Raw genomic sequence first — 17,721 nt, forward strand, 5'->3', positions numbered from 1 at the left:
TGTAGGCTATGACTGTTAAATTGAGATGAAAAGCCAACATAATTAACATGGTATGGAGAACGCACTGTCTTTTCCTTATGGCACTTTTTTAAAAACACAGCAGATCACTTCTTAGTGCAGTCTTGAAAAGTCTATTAAACAGTCTGTATTCCCCCCAGAGGGTATAGTTTTTGTGCATATAATACCATATAATATGCGTTTCACTTTATTAACACTTTATTATTAATTCCCCACCCTAACCCCACCAGCAGAGCCAGAACCTCACCAACCATAAAGCAATATGTACACTTTGCCATGAATTTCTTTAAGATCAAAAGTGCCTGAGTGTATCTTTTTATACTAGATCATGCCACTAAACCATGTCATGACACCTAAATATGTCAATCCATAGTTATTTATATATAACGAGTCTGTTAAATCTTAAGATTTTATGAAAAGACGGAACATTTTTACAAAACAAAGTGTACCAGTGTGGGTTGCATACTACATATGACTCTACAGTCTTTCACTGTATGATTCAGTTCACACATTCCTCTCCTTGCTTAGCTGCTGGGTCATGTAAAGAATTAGATGAGACTGAAATCAGTCTTTGTCTCCACAGATGAATAGTGTGCATGTGTGTGTGGTGTGTGTATGTGTGTGTGTGTGTGTGTGTTTGTCCCACTTGATGAATAGGGTTTCTATTCGCATGCTTGTGGAACAAAGCTACTGCAGAGTTCAAGCTACTGCTGGATATCCTGTTGATATCACACAGGCCCATTCTTTCGATTGTGTATGTGTGTGTTTGCGAGTTAATACACATAGCAGCCGTTGTACAGTGCTGCTGCAGTTGCAGTTGAAGTCCAGACAGAGCATGTGACTGGTATATCCAGGGCTGACAGGATTCCCATCACCAAAATCACAACACATAGAAAGCAAATGCAATCTCTCTTCAAGAAATATCTATGTAACTCCACAGAAAGGAGTGAACAGATGTAGATACTAAGAAGCAGAAACCTTTGTTTTTTTTCACCTTTTGACCACCTTTGGTCCTTTTACCCTTAACTACCACATGTCATGTCACTAACAAAGAACCTTTAGCATCCCCATGTCCAATGGGTTCAGAGGATTGTGGTGGACAGGTCATTGTTTTTGCCTGAATTTTCATCCACTTCCAAGTCTTCCACTTCTGGACACCTCTGTGTTATCATGTTCAAAACCTAATGGTGATTAACGCTCATCAAAATTTACTAGTGTGCTAGTTTACATATTTAAATGTCTTGTTTTGTCCAACCAACAATTCAAAACCAAAAAAGATTCCTTTTACTTTCATAACAGACCAAGAAAACTGAACAACATTCACATTTCAGAAGCTTGAACCAGTAAATTTAAAGGTATTTGTGCTTAAACAGTTAATTTAGTAAATTTTAAATGGAAATCAAAATGGTTGTGGATTAATATTTTTGCCGATCGATTAATTGACTAATCGTTTCAGCTCTAAATTGATAAACCTGGGCTGTTACAGTGTTGAAGGATGTAATATTTGTCGATAACAATTTGAAGGCAAATTCCACTGACTCCAGTTAGTTGGTCTGAACAATTACTTGTTCTACCACAAATGTTTATACAAAAGTCTAAGAGCAGATTTCCTCAAATCCCAAGTAAATGTGTCATGCTATCTTGGTACTGTTTGTTTCTTTATCTGTGCGTGTCTCCATTGGGTGGTGTCATGAGCTCAAGAGGAAGTGAAAGAGAGAAGAATGGGGGGAATTCTGTTGTACAAGTGAGAGAGAGAGAGAGAGAGAGAGAGAGAGAGAAGGGAAGAGGACAGAGAGGCGAGTGTCAACAGGGTTATGTATTTTTAGCGGTCACTGTCCTGCGCCGTCCTCGCACAGACTCACACAACCACTAAGTAGCAGTGACAGCAGTGCATCATCCATGCATTCTGCATCTAGGATCCCCAACAATGCTGCTTTCAAATCTGATATTGCATATTCAAAATATTTCAAATATTCTCCATCCAACGGTTGATTTTTATCACATTAACAACAGACCTACGCAGCAATACCAATGCTGGAATGCTGCTGTTACTGCACGAGCAGCATAACATGTAATTCAATTCTGTTTGGTGGATTATTTACATGGACTGTGTACATTACTGAATGTATGTTTAAATGGGCCAAAGTTTGTCCAAAGTAGATGATGCATCAGTTACTGTATTAATGAGTCATTTCACTAAAGTTATCCAATGTTTTTTTTTTTGATAATTTGGACGAACTGACCCTTAACCTCTTGAGAAAAATGTTTGCTGCAATTAGTGACATACAAGATTCAGACATTATCAGTGATGTGATGTGATTCATTGCTTCTTTTGGTGTTTTTTCTTTTTGTTCATCATACAAATTGGTTAACCATCTTATGACATGGGGCTTGAACCTTTGAATGACTGCATTGAAACGACTACCATAAATGGTAAGGCATCAGTTCTTGCTACATCTGTAAGTAGATGTTCTCTGGACAATGTACTTGTGGCATGTAATTCTGTCTTTGTTTCATAGTAATTCATTTGTGTTGGCCAGATCTTACAGAATCATATAGTCCAACAATGTGGTTTTGATTTGGAAACATGGTGAGAGCGAGCCGAGAGCTCCGCTTCCAGCTGATGTGTATGTGTGTTTTTTTCGCGCACAGACGCACAGAACATGCAGTTGCGTGTGTCCGAGTATGTCAGTGTCGACAGCTGTGACATGCATGATGTATACGCATACATGTGCCAGAAAAAAAAAAAATTCTTATGTTACCTCATCACGCCGTTTGCCAAAATGTACAGTGAGACATCCTCCGAGGGCGAACAAGCTAAACACAAATGCATATTCGCGAGTTTGTTTTTCATCACAGCTTTGAGTGATGCAACCAGAACCCATTGTTCCCAAAGCAGAATAAAGTCATACTTGACATTCATCAGGGTATTTACTCTGAGTGGCAACACAAATAGAGATAAACAGTCGGCTTGTGGTTTGTAATAGAACTTGTCAGATTTGAAAACATACGGTAATGTTTCACTCGCAACACTGTCAAGTAACTTAGAAACAATAAGAGGAACAGTAATGCTATAGCGATGGTTTCGGCACACGCTGTGACAGATTACGGTTACTGTTGCTTAATTAATTGAACTGAATACAGAAAGATGATGAATCAGCTGTTTGTATAATATTTCCCACGGTGGAGAATGTGTTGCCTTATGATGCAACACATCACTTCAAATGAATATAAACCAGAATCAAGTGTATACATTTTAAAACGATGCTGCAAAAAGTCCAAAAATAGCAGTTGGTGTAATTTAACCAATGAGACAAATCAAAGTGAAGAAGAGAAGTTTTTTTTGAGAGAAATTATATTTAAACCATTTTAAATCTTTGATCATCTCTGCACCAGACAATTTCATGGGTTTGTTGAGACATTTCCTAAGAAAAACTGACACTTTAAAGTCATCGTAGCATGTGTAGGAGGAGGAGAATGTCAGATTACACAATCATATAATGACTCTTCACCTAAAGAAAGATCTGCTGGAACTCCTGACGAGTTCACTCTTAAAGGTGTTAAGAACTTTCTTTTCAGAATCAGAAACTTTTGGATGCCTTTTTTTTACTGATGATTAAACTGTGGTGAGTGCACATAAAATATAATGATCCAAACTAGGATGCATGTGCCAACATTTAGTATTACAGGTCAGGACACTTTCCACCAAGCAAAATCTATTTAAAAAATGTAATAATGTTTTAATGCTCTCTACTTGAGGTATACTTAAATTTGTTTATTTATTTTAAACAACCGCATACGTTTGTACTTGATGCTAAATCCTTTTTCTTGAAGTTGAAACTCGGTCAACTATGACTCAGATGTTAAGCTATGAAATAATAATAATACTACTCATCATACCAAGGTGTGGCTACTTTGGGGGAGTTCATGTGTGCTCGTCTTAATGTGGACCGTTTGTTGCTCTGAATTTTCTGCAGTTATAAACCGACAAAGTAAAAGACTAAAAACAGAATGTTAAATGTTTCTCTCATTCATTGTATCATGGTAGGTATTGTATCAGATTTCAAACATTTTAGCCATTATGTTTCTCCATAACTGACTGTTCACACTGAACTGTGAAGAAAACATAAAAAACAGGAACAAATAAAGTTTTCAGCTATTAGAAGTAGTCCCATTTCAGCAGCTGGAATTAACCAATGACTTCATACTAGAGCTGCAACAATTAGTCTATTAATTGATTAGTGTATCGACAGAATATTAATTGGCGACTGTTTTGATAATCAAATAGTCATTTTAATCACTTTTTTAAGCAAAAATGTTCAGTGTTAGCAGCTTCTGAAGTATTTCTGTCATGCAGTACATGAGAGTAAACTGAATATCTTTAGATTTTGGACTGTTGATAAAACAGAATAATTGAAGACTCTTTGAGCTTTAGGAAATTTTTCTATTTTCTGACATTTTATAGACAAAATGATGACAAAAATTGATTAATCGAGAAAACAATCTGCAGGTTCATCATTAATGAAAATAATCGTTAGTTTCAGCCCGTACTTCATCAAACAGCACATCAAAGCCTTTTGTGTTGTGCTTGAATTCTGGCAGGAAAGATCTACCCTAAACACTTGAGTTTTGTTGAAAAAAAAAAACAAACAGCTATCAGTGATGTACTCTGCATTCCTGGATGCATTCAGGGTGAATCTAAAACATCAAAACCAAACATGTTTTTTGGGGTAAATCCTGCAGAATCAGAGGAAGCGCTTCTCACTAAACTCACTGTTTAGTACGGACATTCGAAAGTCATACAGGAAGAAATTAATCAGACCAATTTCCCCACTTAAAGTCAAAGCAGCAACCAGCACATCTGGATGTTCAAGTGTGGAACTCCTTTTAAAATGGGTCACTGTAATGGTCACATGATTATGGTTCCACTAAAACAAACATACAAACTGTATTGAACACCTACAGCACCAGTCAAAAGTTGGGACACGCTTTCTCAATCAAGTGAATAGGAAGGTGTGTCCAAACTTTTGACTGGTTCAATATGTGTCTCTTTCAGTTAAAAGTCAATTGAATGAGGGTCTCAATATCTACAGTACTGTAACTTCAAGTCTTCTAATTTAGACCTTGGTGCCATTTGTGGAAGCTAGTGGAAGGCTAGACATGGATGCCACTGCAAGTGTGACATCCATGTTGCTTGTCACAGCAGCCTCAGTACCGCAGAAACCAACAACACATGTTTTATGTAAATAAAATAACTCTACTGTCACTCTCGCTCTCTCTCCATCAACTGAATGCAGCATGTTTTTAGTGGCTTTCTGATAAATGCATGAAATGATAAAAGTGGATGACTGTATTGGAGAGTAACTATTAGAATACTCGTAATGATAAACTGATTATATATATATATATTTAACAGCGTCAGCGGATCTGAGGCTGCCCTTCTGTTTTCCGACTCCTCAGTCTGTGGTTTGATGTTTATAAAGGAGAGCACGTGCAGCGTGGCCGGAGCCAGCCCCAAGAAATGAAGAAACGCCTGGCACGTTTCACTCACAAGGTGCTGAGAGGAACTGTCAGTGGCAGGAAGGAGAAGACGGAGCAACCAGAGAGGAGAGGAGAGGAGAGGAGAGGGAGGGGAGACGGAGGCCACAAAAAAAGAAGAGTGAGGAGGAGAGTGTAGAAAGAGATATAGTTTTGTGTAGCTCAGTGGACACATACTGCATGACATCAGTGCTGCCAGAGCTGGATTTGATTCCCACTGAGGCCGCCCATGCTGAAAATAAGGCACTCTCGCTAGCAGGCGAGGCAGTCGTTTAGATGAAGACCAGAGCAGAGAGGGGGATTTAATTTTATGACATGAAGGGGATCAATGAAAAGTCTGCACTGATGATACAAGGAGACACGTAGACACAGAGAAAAGACAGAGGTGTAGATCTGATGATTTGTCATGTTGTTGTGGTGTTGATTTACAAGTAAGGCACTCACTGGTAATTATAACAGACACAATACTGGATGTAGAGCAATCTTCAGCACTTAAATGGCTATTTACACCTGAAAAGTTTTATACTGTTGTATTGTTTGTAACGCAGTTTTATACCAAAGGTCTGCTGTCAGTATAGCATCATTTGCCAATATCACAATGTAATGCTGCTGGATTTTGATTATAAAAGTCAAATCTGTAAATAACTATTATACTGTATATACAGTCATAAAATATATCACTCACTTCAAACATCTCAATGCTGCACCTATGCTTATAAATGTGCAAAATAGTAATTCCCTACCTTCTCCTTCATGTTTGTTTTTTCTAACTAAACCTTTACTTTCAATTAATTATTAACAAGTAAGATTTTTTGCTGTCCTGTGGTGCTAAAACACCCTGATACATCAGCAGAGCTTTCCCAGGGGTTGTTTGAATCACTAATAATAGTATCTCACGGATGACTTTGCCATTTGCTGAGATTTCTGGCTTTCATAGCTGTGGAAACACACACACACAGCAGCTTCAAAGAGTGGACCATATTCTTGCTTTTAAAACAAACTCCACGCTGTCTCAAACCTAAACACATTTTCTTTTGCTCAACAGTGGAGAGCAACACGGCGAGTGAGCGAAAGCCCGTGCGCTATCTTTCTCCTACAGACCACCTTAAACTGTGTCAGATTTTGCAGGCAGAGACTGAGGAAGTTATTGATTAGTCAGTACATCTTTGATCTCTGAACAGGTGATTGTTACTGATAAATATTCATATCATTAATTGATCAATTATATGACACTTATGATAAATAACATTAGCATTAATACAGTAGTTATAAATTGGAAGAATCTTTTAGTTTTAAATCGACTGAAGAACAGTTGAATTTTAAAACTAAAACTGTTTTAAAAGAATAAAGTGCTCACTCTCTAACTTTGTTATAGTTTTCATTTTATTATAATGTGTCACTACTTAGGACTACTGCTGGTGAAAGATTTTTTTTTTTTTTTTTTTTTACTGGACACTGGCACTGCTAAACCGCAGTTTATCCTTCAAGGTTGGAGTTTGGTCTCAGTTTGGTCAGGCTTTAGTTATTTTGACGCTACGGGGCCACTGTGACTCACTGCTAACTGACATGCTAAGATGTTTTTTCTGAGTCAGTCCCAAGAGAGAAAGTGGTGTGTGTCTGTGTTTGTGTGCCAGCTTGTGTGGGGGTTCTGGCAGCACACGCAGGAGCTGCTAGGCCTGTGTTTCATTTCTCCGACTGGCAAACTGCAGCGAATCTTTCCACGCACACATACACATACACACACACACACGCACACACACAGATCTACATGGAGAACCTGTGGTATTTACATGAACACGGCCAATTACGTTCTCTCTGTCTTCTCTCTCTCTCTCTCTCTCTCTCTCTACGCTCACTGTCCTTTCCCTGACTCCAATCTGTCTTTCCATGAGACTCTTGATCTAGCCTATCTTTTTCTTTCTCTCTATATTTCTCTGCGTCCTTGTCTGGTTTTCATTTTAAGTTCCATCCATAGTTTACAAAATGTCACTGAAATGCATGTTTGCTATTGGAGGTTTTGTGTAATTTCTGTTCTCTTTCTTGAAAAGAGGGGTTCCCTGCTGGGATAGACCACATCCCACTGTTTCTCTTATTGAAAGTCTTTCTCTTCCATCTTTAACCGCGGAAGTAAAGGCACAATTAGCCTTTGCATCAATAGAAATTGTTTATAACTCCCCGATTTATTCTGTCTCAGTGTCAGGATAGCACGCAAGAATGGAGAAGTTTCTCTCTCTTTCACTCCGATCCTGTAGAGGCTGACCTCAACCTGTCCAGCAACAGGAAATATTGTAGCGAAGGTGACCCTGCCTCGAGTTTAAATGGAGAGGAAGCCAAACTCGCTGTGAGTGTCTGTCTCCTAGGAGCTCTTAGCGCCTCATGTATTATTTGAAAGGCATCCATCTGTCCGAGGCTTTTCGCTGCCTCACTTGGTTAATGTGACTTAAGTATAATGGAACTTTTTGCACTTTTCCGCACACACGCACACACACACACACAGGCACACAAACCTCCCCACAAGCTGACAACCTTCATCACTAACGCCACTGGGGATCCACTCACAGTATCCGCCTGTCTGCATTTAAGCTTTTTCCACTCACTCTCACTTTCAAAAAATGTAACGCAGGACAAAGAGCGATGTTCTCTTACACGATTTGTATTAGTTTTAGCTCAGGAAGATGTGAGCGACGGTGTGATGCTTTCTACACGTCTTTACATTTGATGGTTGAATCATAATGAACTCCCGCAGAATGTGGTGCTTTCGCTTACAAAAACATGCAGTCAAAGTGTCCTCAACGGTGAAATAAAACATCACTAACCTAGACGCTTCTTTTTTTTTCCTTTTCTCTCTCTCCGTTCTCGCAGGTCTGTCGACGGCCAAGAGGAAGTTTGCTGACTCTCTCAACGAGTTTAAATTCCAGTGTATCGGAGATGCCGAGACGGATGATGAGATATGCATAGGTGAGCTTGCTGATATGAAATCCAATACATTCACTGTACCGACAATCTGTAAATAGACAGTAGTCAATGCGCTGTCATTCATAGCCACTGAAATAGAACAGTTGTATCAGCACTAATTTAAAGGTCAGCTTTATTTTCAGACAAACTGTCTTGAATTATCTGCCCTGAATTTGTTCTTTGTTTTTTTTTTCTATCAAAGCTTTTAGTATTCGAAGCTTTTTCAGCAAATAATGAACATTCTAGTGATATAGAGCAGAAAGAACTAAAACTAAACAAAGTGAGGCATGAGCGCTGATCATTGGCTTGATTTTGGATGTTGCAGTCCTGTTTTTATACCTTTTTTAGTTTTCACTATTTGTATTACTTTTATCTAAATGTTGTCTCATGTTGGAATTAAAAGCATCATCTAATGTTTCCATATAATGATATACTTGTGATATCATTACATGGAAATTCACTTTAAGCTTAGGCCAGTTTCAGGTTAACATCAGTTTCAGATTGTGTAAAAGCTCAATTCTTCACTTGAATTTGTCTGTTGGCATCATACTGTAAGATGTGCAGACAGTCGGTGAGCAGCCAGGTCCTACATCAGCAACTTTGAATGGAAATAGTCTACAAGCATGCAATCTGACTAACAGTAAATTTAGTTTTTTCTCCAGTGGCATTAAGAGCAAATAACATAAGTATAGAATATATAGTATGTGGATGTACTGTACAGTTTAAAGTGTAGATTTCTGCTTATTGTCTATAATAAAAAATAATAATAATAAAAGCATAATTTAAGATATACAGCCAAGATTACAATGCCAATGTTTCCTCATCCTCTATAATAAAACACTAATAAAAGTGACATGTTTCATAGCTCTTGCTTAAGCCTGTTGCATATATCCTGAGTTTTTTTTTTAATGTTGCTCTTGTCTGTTTAATACTCTCCCCTCTCAAAGCAGCGTAAGAAACCCAAACCTGACACATATCGGTACACGCATGAATATTGTTTAATACTGGTATAATATTAGTGTACATGAGAATATAATTAGTGATTCCATGAAGTCATTTAGGCCTCCCAGTGCTCTTTTTGTGTCTGTCCAAACAGCCTGCTGTGAAACATGCAGCAGTTAACCACCACACCCTCTCGTGCTGCCTGGCTCTGCCTGTGCAGGCTGCAGCTCCTCACTGGCCTGACGCACCCACTACTGTTGTTGAACTATCCCCAGCTATCTTTCCCGAACAGCTTGCTGCTCAACTGGGCTGCATTGTTGTTTTTTTAAGGATATCCATAAACATGTCACAACTCATTTCTCTCTCTTCTCTCTTTCTCTCCGATACAATGACGAGATTTCACTGCAAACAGATTTCCAGCATATCCGTTAAAAAAATAACTCTTATTTAAATAAAAAGCAAGGTGAATAATGCACAAGAACAGGCTGAGTTAGTTTTACTAGATCATTATCTTATTGTAACTCTCTCAATATTACATTTTTCTTGTTCTAGGCGATTGATGAAGAATGTGTGACTGAGCTTACTGAAAGATTTGACTGCATTTTATGAGCTTTATTAAAGGATTGTGTTGTTTTTTTAATGCATACCTTGCATAGTCCTGAGGATCTGCTGCTTTATAGTTGGATCTAACTTCTAAGTACCAAATCCTGTAACTTGAAGTCTGACGTTGAAAATCAGAGTGTGTGTAAGTGAGAGTATGAGTGTGCTGTCACATGATGATTAAGGAATAAACTTGGGCTCCACTGTCTACGTGCACGCATGTGTGATTTTTACATGGCAGCGCACATGCCGCACATGCTCAGTATGTACTCAGCGTGTCTGAAGAACGAAGTGCGTGTGCGAAGTGTTGGACAGGGACGGAATTGAAGTGGAAACTCTGGCCTAAAACAATGTAGCAGTACCCTTCTTGCCAGCGAGCGAGGAAACAAGCACTGAGCTGTATTCACAGTGAAAGCACCATAGAAACAAACCCTCTAAATTGCGGTTTCATTTCTAGTTAATTACTCTGCTGTGTCACGAGTTTAGTCAAATCTGTAAGAGGTCCAAGAGTAGAAACAAAACATCTTCATCCCTGCCACCTCACGCCAACTTTCTTCAAACACGCTCTGTTCCTGTTTTGCCTGTACTTGGTTGTCTCTCTCATTATCAATTATTCAAAATGCCAACTTTTTCCTCTTTCTTTCTCTTCCATTTGTCTCCTGTCTTTTATGTCTCCGTGTCTACCGACGTGTCTGTCCTCAGCCAAGTCTCTTCAGGAGTTTGCGGCGGTCTTACAGAACTTGGAGGATGAGAGGACACGGATGGTGAGTGTCCTAACAAGATTGTATTGGATATGATATGGTGGGTTGTCGATTGGAGGGAGTGGAAATTCACTGTTATGCACTACATTTTACTCACACTCAGGAAATATATTGATATTGACAGGGCTGTCAACTATTATTATCAGAATCAGATTTATTCGAGACAAGGAATTCAATGTGGTCCACATGTCAACAGAAAAAGCAAAAACATGAACATTAAACAACAAACATAAACACAAACATAATAGTTTAAGACTGGTGGACTATGTGCTTGCATATATGTATATATATGATAAAAACTATGTGTGTGTATAAAAGAAATAGAATATAAATAGAAGTATGAATACCAGTGTAGATATAAATATAAATTTTAGTGTAAATGAACTATGTGTGTATTAACAGGATTTATATGTACGGTTAACAATTAAAAAAAAAGTACAAATCTACATACATCTACACAGTGCAGGACAGACAACTAATAATAGAATTGGTCAACCAATGTTTTTTGAATCTTTTTCAGTGAATAAATCTTTATTTGGTCTTTTTTTTAAAGCATAGAAGCTTTAGGCATTTCTAGAAAATGATTGTCAGGTGTCATATGGCATCAAAATAATTTTCACAAATAGGCTTTGGCCCCTCTGAGAATCAGTGCTAGGACCTATAGATGATATTTTAAGTGAAATAATAAATAAAAATTTATGATTCATGTTAAACTTCTTTGCCAAACAAAAAATGATGAGTAATGATGATAATGCATACAATGTCAGTAAAAATGTATATGTCCTTATAGTAACTATGACCTTAATTTTATGTGTATGTGTGTCTGTGTGTGTGTGTGTGTGTGTGTGTGTGCGCCCGCAGATTGAGAACGCCAGCGATGTGCTGATTATGCCTCTGGAGCGGTTCAGGAAAGAGCAGATCAGTGCAGCCAAGGTAAGAGAGTGACTGCACAGCCACATGACTGGTGACGGAAATAAGCTCTGCTGCACATGTACTGTGCATCAGTATTGATACGCCGGCAGCGTAACATAAATCAATAAAATCCTGTTAGTGTCTTTTCAGCTGGCAGATACACCTGCTCACAACATTTAGTTATACAGTAAACTTAAAAAAATCTTAATATTACTTAAAACTGTTAGGTATTGAGAGATGTGTATTTATATCATGTGATAATTGTTGTGTGCTTTTGGCACTCAACAAGGAGCACTGCAGCTGAAAGACTTACAGTCTCTGCAACATTGGCACCTCTGCTTTAGTACCACCTGCTTGATCTTACTGCAGTTTATTAGGTTTTTGAATATGCACTATACTGCTTATATTTTATCTTTATACTGTATCTGAGTAAATGTTACCTATGTAGTTTATACTCAGTGTATTATTGGATTTAAGCGATTTTCCAATTTGATCACAGGAGATCCACAAAAAAGGGCATTTCTACTGTTTACTTGGTCTTTTTATTTGCGTATATTAAAGCATGCATGGCTTACAGTGTAGTTCCAGTGAGATCCTCCGTCATGGAGCATTGAGGCAGTGCTTAAAGAATTTGTTTTGATAACAATACTGCAATGCTTTTATTTTAAAAATCCAGAAGAGCAGCTTTACTTAGAGCAAAGACCGAAAAAGATAATAGTTGCCAGTTAAAACGAACAAGCTAAATGCCATCAGATATGAGTGCAATAAATCTTTACAACAATGTCATGATAGGATATTTTTATATTGCAGACCTTTTAAGGTGCTTATGACGCCTTAAAATGTTCAGTCTTCATCTCAGTCCGTTATTTTAACAGTACAGTGACGCATTGAAGGACTTTATGAAAGTCCTCTTCAAACATGCTTGTAATAAAAGGCTATATAGTACATGTACAGAATATTTACTACATGTCTAAGGGTAGCCCTCTTCTCCCATGGTGCTGTCTATCCCTTTTTAGCTGTGTTGCTGTGTTGTGCTTGTGTTGCTTTTATATTCTGTTTTAATGCCTTTTATGCTCTATGTAAAGCACTTTGAATTGCCTTGTTGTTGAAATGTGCTATACAAATAAACTTGCCTTGCCTTGCCTTGCCTATCAAGGCCTGAACCATCACTACATGACCTGGTTAGGAGATTAGAGGAATAAATAATGCTGCCACAAATCACTGATTCCCACAAGGGGGGGTCTCATAGGCCAGCAGGGCTTCCTTGTGGCATCGCTGGTGTTGTTTTAGTGATTCAGTGTGTGTAAACCTGGGGTTGAATGTACAGGAGGGCATGGAAACACTGAACTTGAAGGTAAACAGGAGGATGATTACCTTTTTAATAACTGTAAATATTCAAAACTAAATGAAAACACTAGACAGGACAGTTAAGTCCCACACATGACTCAAGATTTACTAGAGAAATATTACTTTTTATAACTATTTCTTTCTTATTCATATTTTACAGGTTAAAAGATAATCACTATACTGAACATTTTTGGTAATCCCTCACCCTGTGTAGCAAATATGCCATCTTTTAATGTTATAATCTCTTTACAGTAGGCCATGGTGCACTTGCCCTGTGCTGTCATTAGCCATAGGACCTAGATGAGTAGCCATGGGGGTTCCCCTGATACATGCAGTATTAAACATGTTATCGGTGCATACTATACTAATCCACCCCCTTACAGCAGGTCATTGTTTGATTGTGACATGGTGGCCAGATTAAGAAGTGAACGCTTAATCTGTGCGGTTAGGTCACCATGAGCGATGTACTAATCCCAGTTTAGCCCTAAAAGAACTGACAACATCTTCGCCTGGCACAGTTTCACCTTGTCCTAAAGCTTCAGAGCTGGCAGTCCTCTAACATTAGAGGAGTTTCAAGGGAATTACAGCAAGTGGTAGTAGAAATATGTTTAAAACATGCTAGGTTACGTATATTACAATTTATTTAAAGAAAACACCCGCGTAAGGTCCAGGTTCTAATTTTATTCACCATGGAATTTACACAAATCAAACTGCGGCAGAAACAAGGCCTCAAAAAAGGCATTACACAAGTAATTCAACTTCAACATGCTCTGTCAGCATAAAAAGTACAACATTGTTCTTAACACAAAGGACATAGGGCTGGTAATGTGAGGCCCATGTTTGTATAAAACAAATACATCAGTCCTGCAACAATGATAGAAGCTGAATAAACACACTCAGCATAAAGTCTCTGAAACAATCTACTGCCGCTAAAGTTGTGGACAGTTGGTGTTATTACGTGTTTTTCAGCTTATTTAAGTTATATTTACAGTTTGATGACTGGATTAGGTGAGAGTATCTCAGTCAGCCATGCGTCAGTGTCTCAGTTAGTTAAAACCTCAGCAAGACAGCAAATGCTGCTTCTGTTAAAGTTAAATAATACAGCACAGTATATTTATTTTACTCTTAATGAGCTTTGGTACCCTGGTCAAACTTCATTAAAAAAAATTAATCAATAAAATGAATACTAAAAGATTCATGCCATGTGCTGTATGCAGTGACAGGCTGGGAGTGATGATGTATTGGTTGGCTTCATGTTTCAGTTGGACTTCCTCGTAGTTGTTGACATGACAGAGCATAGGAGTTGGTTGTCAAACTCAACTGTGGCTGTGATGAGTCAATCCGGTGGCAGGACATGATCCTGTATGAAAGAATTTCATTTACTGCACTGAAAAAAGAAAATCAGTCAGTCATCAGTGAGTAATCATACTGAGAGGACACTGCCACCTGCTGGCTGAAAATGGAAGTGTATTAAAGTTAACTACTGTAAATGCTTCTCTAATGTAAATTTATTTTACCAATAATTTAGGTATAAAATTAACCATGGTTGATGGAAAACATGACATTTGACCTGTGTGTGCACTTTGTGTTTGTTGCACATTTTTAAAGGAAGTTAAAAAAAAAAAAAATCAGGCTTTCTTCTTTAGACTTTTAAACATTCTTAATCAAAGTGAAACTCATAATGAGGGAGGCGGGGGAGTTGCAGCAATCGTCACATACATGATTTCCACAGTGAATTTGAAAAAGTTGAGAGAGAGACAGACTTCTAACAGAGGCCTTGTTGTTTAAAAGAACGTTCATCATCTCTGATGCGTTCTGCAGCTGTTGTCTGTTCCTCTTCTGGCCCTGAGGACTTTACTTGTTGTTGAAATGGTCTTGGCAATGAAACACCTGTATCATGTGACAGATACTGGGGGTTGACATCATTGGCTTGTCTGAGTACCGACTGACAAGGCATTATTTTGTTGCTTTGTTTATTTCCCTGGCAAACATCTTTTCCAAGAGGAATGGGGAAAAAGAAATTCTCACAAACACAAGGGCTGGAAGGTCTGTTTTTGGCTTATCCAGCAAAAAAAATATGACAAATGAAGGTAATTCATCACATTGATGCAGTGCTTCTTGTCGTTTTACATCATTACCCAAAAAAGGCCATTTTTACAGATGGCATTTTAACTTGTCATAGTAGAAAAACCACTAATAACATTAATTATGGCTCTGTCATGTTCCAGTAAACCATGACAATGACAGAGAACCAGTAAGCACAATAGCAGGACCCTGAAAGTGAAGACGCTAAATGGAATACAGCCATTATTCATTTTAATTTTTAACACTTGTGCTTTTCCTACTGTGACATGTAAAAATGTCTTCAGTGTGGTCTATTACTGTGTAGTAAATAAGCAATTGAATGTTTTTACGGTAATGTAAATCTTCACCAATGGGCATACAGCATGAAGCAATAGCATGTTAAAGGGATAAATATCACAACATGTCTCAAGGTTCAAAAATTTGTATCATCTTCCAGTATGCAATATATTGTCATATTTCCCAACCTTACTTTCCAGCATCAGTAAAATTAAATACGATATTATTGATAAATGAAGGTTTTCCGGTGAGCATGCTCAGATGTCATCAGTTTCAACAGAACACATCAAGATGGATCACCAATTAATAGCAAAGAAGATTCTAGTTTTACTGCCATTATTAATCATTACTTTTGTTATTGATTTTTTTTCTAGCAACCAATTGATCAAATAGTCTTTAAAATGTCAGAAAATAGTGAAATATGGCCATTATAATTTAGATCTTCATATTGCTTATTTTGTGTGTCCAAAACACCAAAACTATGAACAACAGAGAAGCAGCGAAGTCGAGGAAGCTGGAACCTTCACCTGAAAACAATTTCCATGTTTATCCAATTCAGCAAATAAACTGACTGATTTTTTTCAGCACTTCAATACTTAACTGTTCCCTCTTTATATCTTGAACAATGGAAGCACAAAATATATTCTCACTCTATTATGGCCCACATTTTGGAGCTTCTTCAGAAAGCTCCAGCCTGGTCATGTTATGAGTATGGGATAAAGAAACTTAATAACATTAACAAGCTGGGGGCAGATGTACAGTAATAATACCAGAGGGCCTCTCTAACAGAGGGAGACCCACCCTGATCTACTCCTCCTCTGTTTATGTGTTATCGTCTCTCCTTTTGTTTCCCCGTCTCTCTGTACTGATCCATGTCTCCTCCTTCAACTGGCTTTAATTAGTTTAATGATCTTAACGTGACTGATAATTATAGTACAACCAATAGAAAGAATATGGTCAGAAAATAACTCCTCCTCTTCTTCTTGTATCTGTGTTTCTTGGACATTGGAACACTTTTCAGTTTTTCTCTGTATTTTTCAGTCCCGTACTCTTGAATACACACCCTGTTCTATCTGTCCCTGGTTTATCATCCATCCATCTGTCTGTCTTTTATGTCAGTGAGCTCAGCGCTGATGAAAAAGTCTGTTGTTTAATAAGCAGCTGTGTTCCCCAGAGGAACTATTTTATACCGGACTCCCTGAAAAATGGAAAATATGATGTGCAAGCTAAAGATAAATTCACATTAAGTGAAGTTTGCCTTGCTCCCTGTTCTCAAACCTGCAGCTGTTTTTTCTCCAACTATACAAGCACTATGGTTGATTGCAGATGAGTCCATCCTAATAGGAAAATAATTAAATGAGATGTTTAGTTTATTAACGGCACAGAAATATTGACAATGAAGTTCTATGGGAGTTAAATTAACTGCGATGAAGCTTTATCATTTTTTCTGCCACCCACTTGTGTTTGTTTGTTTTATCTGTTGCAGGAAGCCAAGAAAAAATATGACAAAGAGACAGAGAAGTATTGTGCAGTACTGGAAAAGCACCTTAGTCTTTCAGCAAAGAAGAAAGAGTCACATCTACATGAGGTAAGATGTTGGTAAGATGTTGCATCTGATTGGCAATATTTCTCATATTTTTCCATGAATATCAGTAAGTCCGTTTTCTCAATTTCCATCCCTGTTGTAGGCGGACAACCAAGTAGATAACGTACGGCAGCATTTCTACGAGGTTTCTCTGGAGTACGTCTTCAAGGTGCAGGAGGTGCAAGAGAGGAAGATGTTTGACTTTGTGGAGCCTGTAAGATGACACTTGTTTTTTTTTCTCCTTTTATGTAATATCCCTATTTTTTTTAATGCTTCTCTCCCCCTAGGAGGCTGTGTGCACATGCTCTTTTTCAGCAGTAGTCTGTTTTACATTCATTCACTTTGACATACCCACACCCAGCAGCTGCTCCGTACAATCAGTCTTCTGAAGAGCAACAGAGCTCTTCTACTAGAGCGGTTTGGAGGTTTTGCTGCCTTGCTTGAGGGCACCTCAGTGGTAGTTATTGAGGAAATGAAGACAATTTGTTGCACACAAACCACACAAACCCCACTTTTAACTCTGCAAGAAAGTACATATAAGGTCTTATTCACTGGCTCTGTTTTAAGTTAAGTCTTCTAAAATATTAAGTTTTCTCTATGTCATATGGTAACATTATATTTCACAATTGGCCATTGTTTTTGGTTCGATGAATCTGCTAAATAAAACATGTCTACTTTTTCTCCTCTTTCTTCTGTTTTTCT

At 37.9% G+C, this 17,721-nt stretch overlaps 1 protein-coding gene across 2 annotated transcripts in view; it reads left to right on the forward strand.

The window, feature by feature from the left end:
• The window catches only part of LOC121909809 (rho GTPase-activating protein 26-like), a 116,217-nt gene that overhangs the window by 41,151 nt on the left and 57,345 nt on the right, over positions 1 to 17,721 (forward strand). For both annotated transcript variants that reach the window (XM_042430535.1, XM_042430534.1), the window contains 5 exons: positions 8,419 to 8,514; positions 10,756 to 10,817; positions 11,676 to 11,747; positions 16,921 to 17,022; positions 17,123 to 17,233. In XM_042430535.1, coding sequence (XP_042286469.1) covers positions 8,419 to 8,514; positions 10,756 to 10,817; positions 11,676 to 11,747; positions 16,921 to 17,022; positions 17,123 to 17,233 — 443 coding nt within the window. The remainder of the gene's footprint in view (positions 1 to 8,418; positions 8,515 to 10,755; positions 10,818 to 11,675; positions 11,748 to 16,920; positions 17,023 to 17,122; positions 17,234 to 17,721) is intronic.

Source organism: Thunnus maccoyii, chromosome 13 (assembly GCF_910596095.1).
Source record: "Thunnus maccoyii chromosome 13, fThuMac1.1, whole genome shotgun sequence".
NCBI lineage: Eukaryota > Metazoa > Chordata > Actinopteri > Scombriformes > Scombridae > Thunnus > Thunnus maccoyii.